The sequence below is a fragment of the Raphanus sativus genome, chromosome 4 (assembly GCF_000801105.2).
Source record: "Raphanus sativus cultivar WK10039 chromosome 4, ASM80110v3, whole genome shotgun sequence".
Lineage (NCBI taxonomy): Eukaryota > Viridiplantae > Streptophyta > Magnoliopsida > Brassicales > Brassicaceae > Raphanus > Raphanus sativus.
The window spans coordinates 8708876-8717397 of NC_079514.1; the positions used below are offsets into that span (position 1 = coordinate 8708876).

Genomic DNA, 8522 nt, shown 5'->3' on the forward strand with positions numbered 1-8522 from the left:
TTAATAATGTTTTCTAAACAAAAAATATCTTTTAATAATTATGTTTATGCATATATCTAAGACATCATATATTTTGAAACACATGGAAAATGTTTGATGACATATTAAACATTTTTAAAAAACTTATACAGTAGATCGATGAGAGGGTATTTGTCAAGAAAGGTCCAAGCACTAGCTAAATTTAAAAGCTGAAGAGAGATGTAGTGTATATAAATCAAATAAATGCTGTGTTACAAAAAGAAAATCAAATAAATGCTACAACCAGAATTTTTCTAATCGTCTTTCATGTACGAGATTCAACATCGTGGTCACACATCTAGCATAATATTTCGATACTATACACGATATTACAGAATGCTCCATGTTCTTACCTATAAGCTACGAAAAACCTTAAAATTCAGTAGATTTGTCCTGTTTATGACTTTATTCCTCTTGTTCATGCATATATCAAGGTTACTACAAAAACAGTTATTATATCATAAATGAGCTGATAGTCTATGATTGACAACAAATCGTTTTATTGTTTGTAACTAATTTGACAAAAAAAATAAACGGAAAATGATATGTTTAAAGAAATGAATAATGAATAGTTGTGAAACCGTTCAAGGGAAGGTTGGGGGAAGCCGGGAAGGTGCAAATGACGTTGTGGACTAAAGAGCGTTACTAACGTTTTAGAGACAGTTACACACCTTTCTCAAAAGAGTCCTAACTGACACGTACTAGTTTGTCCAGTGGATGACAGTTGGTTGCTTGTTGAGGATTACAGCCTGGACTTTGCATCGAATTATGATAAAAAATTTAAATGGTAAGTATGATTTCACATTCCAATTGAGCATCTTCTCTTTGTCGTTTTAGACCATGTCATTAAACTTAAGTTTTCTTTTCTAAAATTTCCCGACCACTTACTTTAATATTTTGTGGCTGTTTCTTTGCAACAAGTTATTTTTTGGGTAAAATTCTTTGTAACAAGTTAATGAAACAGAATATTAAATTGATAAACAACAAATGTCATGAAAATTCAATAATTAAATGAAAACAAAATTGGATATTTAATTATCTTAATTTGTATGAAAAACTTTAAGCAACATCTAATTTGAAATAGAGAGATATTAAATTGTGACATTAAATATAATTTTTATCACGCATGTGTTTTTTTAATATAAATCACACATGTGTAATCATTTTAGCCATTTTTGTAAAATGAAACCGTTTCTTTCAAATTGACAAATGAATATCGTGTTAATACAAATAACTACTAATTTTATATTAAAAACTGCATTTACAATTTTGTTTTATAGCGTTTATTCTGACATTATTATTGCCTGGTCCATTACGCATCAAAACTGCAACAACTACTTTAAACTTTCTAAAATTTCAAAATAGGCGTTTTGTATTTTCAAATAAAAAAAGTAAAAGGTATACAGGTTGGCTTTGGCCAGTCAAAAGTCAGAACTGCGTAAAGATCTGTCTTTACCCAAACGGCCAAACCTAAACCGTTATCGTCTTTATTTTCAGATATTTTAATTTCAAAAAAAAAAACTTTCTAAACATTTTACGTCAGATTGGTGCGAATAATAATAATATCAAGACCTTTCCTTGTAGGTTTCCGTGATTTTGTCGCTTTAACTTCCCACATTACCCCACGCGTTCCTCACGCGCGTGACCTCACTGATCTCTTGCTTTTACACGCTCAATCGTACGATCGCGTAACAGAAAAAGGAGACAGACGCAGCAAGATCATGACACGTGTTCATCAACAGCTGTAACCCCCAAAACTTTCATAACCGCTTGCGTGGAAGAAGCGGTGCCCATGGGGGCCATGGACTTTCTCCACCGACTCAACCAGTTAACCGGTTATTATTACTTTCTCCTTTCTCTCTCTGTATATATAAATACACCTTTCTTCTTCCTCCTCTTCCTCAAAAGAACCTATCGATGGCGGATCGTGTGAAAGGCCCGTGGAGCCAAGAAGAAGACGAGCAGCTACGGAGGATGGTGGTGGAGAAACACGGACCGAGGAACTGGTCGGCGATAAGCAGATCGATCCCAGGTCGATCCGGCAAATCGTGCCGATTACGGTGGTGCAACCAGCTGTCTCCGGAGGTCGAGCACCGTCCGTTCTCGTCGGAGGAAGACGAGACGATCGTCTCCGCCCGCGCGAAGTTCGGCAACAAGTGGGCCACCATCGCCCGTCTTCTCAACGGGCGCACGGACAACGCCGTGAAGAACCACTGGAACTCGACGCTCAAGCGAAAGTTCGTAGCCGGAGGAGGAGGAGACTGTGATGTCGTCGTCGCGAAGAGGAGATCGGTGAGCTCTGAGTCTTCTCCTCCGGTGGACACTGGGTTGTACTTGATCAGCCCTGAGAGTCCCACCAGCACGATTCCATCTCCGCCGTCTCCAATGCCGGTGCCGTCGCCGGTGGGGATGTCTTCGACGGAGGAGGATCCGGCGACGTCGTTGAGCCTGTCGCTGTCACTTCCCGGAGGTGATGTCGGCCAGGGGTCGAGGAACACGGGTTCGAGCAGCAGCAACAACGCGTTGCTGTTTCAGCGGTTTGAGAGTCAGATGAGGATTGATAGTGTAGAGGCGGTGGGTAGAGATGAGTTTATGAGGGTGGTGCAGGAGATGATTAAGGCGGAAGTGAGGAGTTATATGTCGGAGATTCAGAAAGATAGTGGTGGATTCGCTGTCGGAGGAGGTGGAGGTTTATACGGAACTGGTAACTGCGGTTTCAGGGATAGTGGATTATTACCAAAGGTCGAGTAGTTTTTGGCATGTGAGAGAGAGTTAAGTAGTCATCGATTTGGAGATTTGAAGAGCAATTCAGTTTCGGGTTGTGGTCAAATTAAAAAAAGAAAATGTACAGTGGAATTAAATTTGGATGATATAAAGTTTAATGGAATAATCTTTATTCAACATTTGATGATCAAACAATTTAAATCTGAATTGAATTGAGTACAATTCCTGATAATGATATATAGAAACAAAAAAACAATACTTAGGTTCACCCTGAGGTGAACTTATGAATTTACCTCTTTCCTTATTTCAATTAAATTGCCATAAATATTAATGTCACATAAATAAATAAATTATAAATTACAAAAAAATAAATTTTAAATCATAAACTATAAATTCAAACCCTAAATCTAAATGTTAGATCTTAAATTTTAAACCAAACCATAAACCCTAAACCCAAACCTATACCCTAAAACCCAAACTATATACCATAAATCCTAAATCTAAATTTAAATACTAGACTCTAAACTCAAACCATAAACCCTAAACCCAAACTCTAAACCCTAAATCATAAACCTTAAACCCAAACTATAAATCATAAACCCCAAATTTTCAAAGAGTTCGGGTTTAAAGTTTAGGATTTAGGGTTTAGAGTTTGGGTTTAGGGTTTAGATTTTGGGTTTAAGGTTTAGGATTTAGGGTTTAGAGTTTGGGTTTAGGGTTTAGAGTTTGAATTTAGGGTTTATAGTTTGAGTTTAGGGTCTAGTATTTAAATTTAGATTTAGGATTTCGGTTATATAGTTTGGGTTTAGGGTATAGATTTGGGTTTAGGGTTTAAGTTTTGGTTTAGAATTAAAAATCTAAAATTTGGGTTTAGAGTTCGAATTTAGAGTTTATGATTTAAAGTTTACTTCTTTTATAATTTATAATTTATTTATTTATGTGACATTAATATTTATGGTAATATAATTAAAATAAGGAAATATGTAAATTTATAAGTTCACCTCAGGGGTGAACTAAGTATTGTTCGCAACAAAACCTATGACGACGAGTAGTAAAATGAAAATGTGCTATCTTGTTCTTTTGTAGAGCCTGTGATTAGCGAGACCTTGTGACGTTAGCCTGCGAGATTTACACTGTCCTAATCGTAAAAAGGTGTGATAACAATGTTAACTTCCATATAGGAATACATATTTGGGTAAAAGGGTTAGATCTTGGCTAAATAAATGAAGAAAATATGTTTATATAAATATACTTATATACGAGTGAGGATAGGATACTATAGACACCATCCAACAATCTTAATAATACTCTGAAGATCAGTAAATATGATCCCACAGTCATTTGACTCATTTTAGCCGTGAGAATGTGGAGACCGGTGATCTCTACAGTTTAATGGATCAGTTGGTTGATAAAGCAACTCTTTTGGTTTGTGTTATGGAGGGATGTATGTTGGTGGAGGCTAGATGGTTATTCGGAGGTTTTGCTGTTTTTATCTCGTTTGCAGGTTTGTTCTTTCACTTTGTATCTTTCTCTGTTTTGTTTCTCTCTTAATCTCAAACTCTTTTTCTCTGTTTTATTTTTGTTTATGCAAGACTTTGTTTTACCAAACTGATTTTTCATTCATTCTTGCATACTCCTTACTTACGAAGGAGGATACTATAGAAACCATCCAACAATCTTTAATTAGATTCTTTCATTCTACCCACTCTAATCATGATCTCTTGTTCATCTTTTATCGCTACAGTCATCTAAAACTAGCTCACTTCTAACACACTAACTCTTAACAAATCTTCCAACAACTCTTGGACTTTTAACTTAGTTAACAAACTGACCAACTAAAGACTTAACTTGACTAGTTTCTTGTTACGGTTTGATACAAGTTTGACTTGTATCTTTTTCTTCTTCTTACACTAACGACTTTGATTTTCTTCTTCTTATCTTCCTTTGTTTCTTGCGCTTCAAGCTTCTTCTTCTTCTTCTTCTTCTTCTTCTTCTTCTTCTTCTCACTGAACTTCCTTCATTCATCTGCAGGTTTACTCAACGAATCACTTCTCAACAGGTTTGCTTACCCGTCTGATATGATATTCACGGACTTGGACCGGATTATTGTAGTAGGTACGTTCCAAAAGGATTTGCCTTTTATCCCCTGAAAATGACTTGTCCGTGTAACTTAGTATAGTAGTCCTTGAACCTCTTATAGTCTTATGGTTTACATTTTTGTTCATTAAAACTACAAAAGCATTAGATACACGGCTCATACTGTCTCGGCGTAAAGATCATACAACTTGAGGTAAATATATATCATTGCTCTGTTTCCTCATTTGTTTTCACTGGTAAAGAACGAATTATCTTGTGTTATCAGGAATTGTGGTTCGCAACACACTTGTGCATGATCGTGAGAATTCTAAGGTTGGATTATGGAAAAACCGTTGTTCAGAGTTATCGGATAGGCAGCTTCACCATCTCTTTCTTCTTTAGTTGGCAGGCAAAAAGGACTTCAGTCTTTTAACAAATTGCATGCTATTATAAAGCCAAAGGCAACAAAATCGTTTAACATATCAAAGTTTCAAAAAAAAAAATCGTTTAACAAAACAATAAGCAATGTTACTTTCCTACATTTGTTTTATGTACCAAGTTATTTTATACAATTTTGTTACATGAGGATCGTAATGTATACTGTTAATAAAAATTAATTAATGCAAGGTAATAAAAAATGAAAATCCAATAACTTGGAGCGAAAGTTTTGTTTTCCAAATAATTTTGCATGAAAAAATATACAATTATGAAATGAAATATAAACAATTATGATATTTTTGAGAATCAAATAAAATCATTGAGAATCAGAAAAGGAAAAAAAGAATGGAAACCAAATAAGATAGAAGATACTGAACAAATTAATTTTAGAAAATATCTAATATTAATTTGGAGAAAATTTTTATTTTATTTACAACAGCTTGTGTGGAGAGATTAAAACGTCTTTGAATTCGACTAAGCGATCTGAGGAACCGGCCAGTCAATTCTCGAAACAGTTTGGTGAATTATCTTATCTTCTCTGTTTCTTACTCTCTCTCTCTCTTTCTCTCAGGGTTTAGGGTTTAAGGCTCTCCAATAAATTCGGATTCACGCTAACTGAGTCTGATTCACTTAGCTTCTGATTAATTTATCAACGAAATTCCTATTTGTTCTGTTATACGATTAAATAATTTAGGCTTTGGAATCAATAAGATCAAATTTCACCGCTTTATCAAATTATAATTCGAATGAAACACAGCTTTTGTCTACTTGGGGTCTAATATCATTGTCTGGTTTTGTTTTCGCTTTATAGCAAGTTGAAAGCTTTTGTGGGTTTAATCTCATTGTCTGATTCTGTTTTGGTCATAGCAGAACAAAGTTGAAAGCTTTTGTGTTCTGTTATAGCCTAACAAAGTCTAATGCTTTTGTCCACGTGGGTCTAATCTCATTGTCTCAAAACGGTTTGGTTTTCGATTGAATCAGAGCAAAGCTGAAGGCTTTTTTTTTGTTGGCTTTATGATGCTTAAAGCAAGTCCAAGATCCGATATGGATTGTTGTGCAAATCAACAACAGTCGGAAGACCAAGAAGTTGATATCTTGGAGTTTGAGAATCTGAATGATGAGGAGGGTTTGTGTCAATCCTCTTCGAGTTCTTTTGGTGATTCATTATGTGCTCGTGATGATGATGATGATTGTGGTTTCGAAGCACAGTCTATGTTAAGCAAAGATTATCCACTGCCTGAGAGTTTTGGAGATGGGACTGAGCTATTGGGTTTGAGAAAGAAGAAGAAGAAGAAGTTGACGGATGAGTGGAGGAGGTTTAGTCAGCCTTTGATGTGGAGGTGTAAGTGGTTAGAGCTCAAGGTTAAGGAACTTGAGTCTCAAGCAAGAGGGTATGATAAAGAAGTCCAAAGCTACGATGGTGATGATCAAACTCAGAGGATGAGTGTTTTCAAGAGAGGAAGAAGGAGACGTGTGGAAGAGACAACAGATGTTTCTGCTTATATCTCCAACCATAATGTTTTCTCTTATGCCGGTAATCCCTCACAATTGCATCTTTTTTTTTGGTTTCATGTCTAACTTTGACTACAATGTTCTGATGTAAACTTTGTTGTGTTTCAGAAAAGCGGAAGCCAAGAACTCTTAAAGCTCAGTGTCCTGTTCCTGGTGAGATCATTGTTCTAGGCGAGGAAGATGAGAGTGAAGATGATTGTTGTTTTGTTTCCGAGTCACATTGTTCTGATGATGATCTCATAGGAAAGATACTGTGTAAGATTGATGAGGCGCAGGATAAAGCAAAGAGACTGAAGAAGCGTGTTGATGAGCTGATGATGTGCAATTCTCATAATACATCATCTATGCCTCGGACAATAGCTCAATCTAGGAGTGACTTTACGGCTCAGACTGGTAAGCAACATTATACACTTGTGGAAGGTCATAATCAGAGAGAAGGATCTGTGAAAATTGGAAGGCAACGTATATCTGCTGATCATAATGAAGATGTATTATTGATACCTCAAGGTCCTCCTCCTCCTTTTGAAGTCGATGGGCAGTTTTTGTTTAACAACTCTCCAAATCCTTATGGAGGATTAAGATTTCCCTCAATCGAAGATGTAAGTATTGTTTTTTTTCTATTATTATAATTTTTTTTCGGTTATGGAGTTGAGAGAAAGTCTTTGAGAATATGGTTTGTTGTTGTCCAGCTGCTGATGGATGGAGATGAATATGAAGGAGAACCGGACAAAGAAGAGCTTGATCATTGTTTCATGAAGCTAATGAATGAGTTTGGAGGAGAGACCATCATGTCAGAAGAAGAAGAAGAAGAAGAAGATATTATACCGCCTCACTAAGAGGGCATAAAACCTCCTCCTCCTCCTCTCACTGAAAAGCTCTTTCTCTATGTGTGTACAGAGACTTTTGTCCTCATGCCAAAAACCCATTTCCATAAAAAGCCTCTCGAATAGTAGTAACATGGTTGATATATTATGTTTATTCTTCCCCCTCTCTACTAATTCTTTTGCATTTGGGTTTTTTTTTTTCTTTTTGAGAACTGTGAGACCACCACAGGTGAGTTTTGTCCATAGTTATTATAGGCTATTTACATTGTTCTAAATCGTAAGACCCTTTTATGATTCATAAAAGTTCAAAATTTTTGTTAGCTTCTCATGTGGAGAATCCTTGTGACTTGTGCGCGAGATTCAAACACACATATACTGTACATATACTATATTGGAAGAAAATATATTGGAAAATATTTTTAATGAGGTTTTCATGATAAGTGGATACATATTTCTTTACAAATAGACAATACACATGCTATGTTGGAAATCCTTAGAAAAACATACATCAACTTTACAAAAAATGATATATTAAGTGTTTTTCTGTACCAATGTTCAGAAATAAAAGTTTTAAAATTTAAAATATTGTTTTTAATTTTAGTTATATATAAAATATTAAATAAATAATCTTTTATTCAAATTTATATCTAATAATATTTATGTATATATTTAAAATTATAATTTTGGAAATATTTTTATTTTGATTAAAATATGTCAAATCAAATTTTATAAAATTTAAGAGGAAATTTTGTTGGCCCAAAAAACCCACCTATGAACATTTCATGATTTGGAGTTGGCTGAATAAGAGTGAAGATTTGTGTGGAGGCCCAATCGTTGACCTCATCGGCGCCAGATTCTTCTACAAGGGTTTCGAGGCAGAGATCGATAAATCACATGATTTCAAATTACCTAGGGACTCCGATGGCCACG

At 35.3% G+C, this 8522-nt stretch overlaps 2 protein-coding genes across 3 annotated transcripts; both read left to right on the plus strand.

The window, feature by feature from the left end:
• The first annotated feature begins 1910 nt into the window (after nt 1-1910).
• On the plus strand, nt 1911-2921 carry LOC108852074 (transcription factor MYB77). The gene has a single exon (XM_018625560.2). The coding sequence runs from the start codon at nt 1936-1938 to the stop codon at nt 2767-2769; it is 834 nt and encodes a 277-aa protein (XP_018481062.1). The 5' UTR covers nt 1911-1935; the 3' UTR covers nt 2770-2921.
• Nucleotides 2922-5701: 2780 nt separating this feature from the next.
• LOC130510690 (uncharacterized) lies at nt 5702-7834 on the plus strand. Of its 2 annotated transcripts, XM_057007256.1 has the most exons (4): nt 5702-5775; nt 6238-6790; nt 6877-7367; nt 7458-7834. In XM_057007256.1, exons 2-4 carry the CDS (start codon nt 6271-6273, stop codon nt 7602-7604), a joined length of 1158 nt encoding a protein of 385 aa, XP_056863236.1. In that variant the 5' UTR covers nt 5702-5775; nt 6238-6270; the 3' UTR covers nt 7605-7834. The 2 variants fall into 2 exon arrangements, with proteins under 2 accessions (XP_056863236.1, XP_056863237.1); XM_057007257.1 differs by lacking the exon at nt 5702-5775 and having other exon boundaries at nt 6086-6790.
• The last annotated feature ends 688 nt before the right edge of the window (nt 7835-8522 follow it).

Excerpts from the sequence above, each read along its gene's own strand:
- LOC108852074 (XM_018625560.2), top strand. The coding sequence starts at position 1,936 with ATGGCGGATCGTGTGAAAGGCCCGTGGAGCCAAGAAGAAGACGAGCAG.
- LOC130510690 (XM_057007256.1), top strand. The coding sequence starts at position 6,271 with ATGATGCTTAAAGCAAGTCCAAGATCCGATATGGATTGTTGTGCAAAT. Across the intron at positions 6,791-6,876 it reads TAATGTTTTCTCTTATGCCG|AAAAGCGGAAGCCAAGAACT; the intron begins GTAATCCCTCAC and ends GTTGTGTTTCAG. Across the intron at positions 7,368-7,457 it reads GATTTCCCTCAATCGAAGAT|CTGCTGATGGATGGAGATGA; the intron begins GTAAGTATTGTT and ends GTTGTTGTCCAG.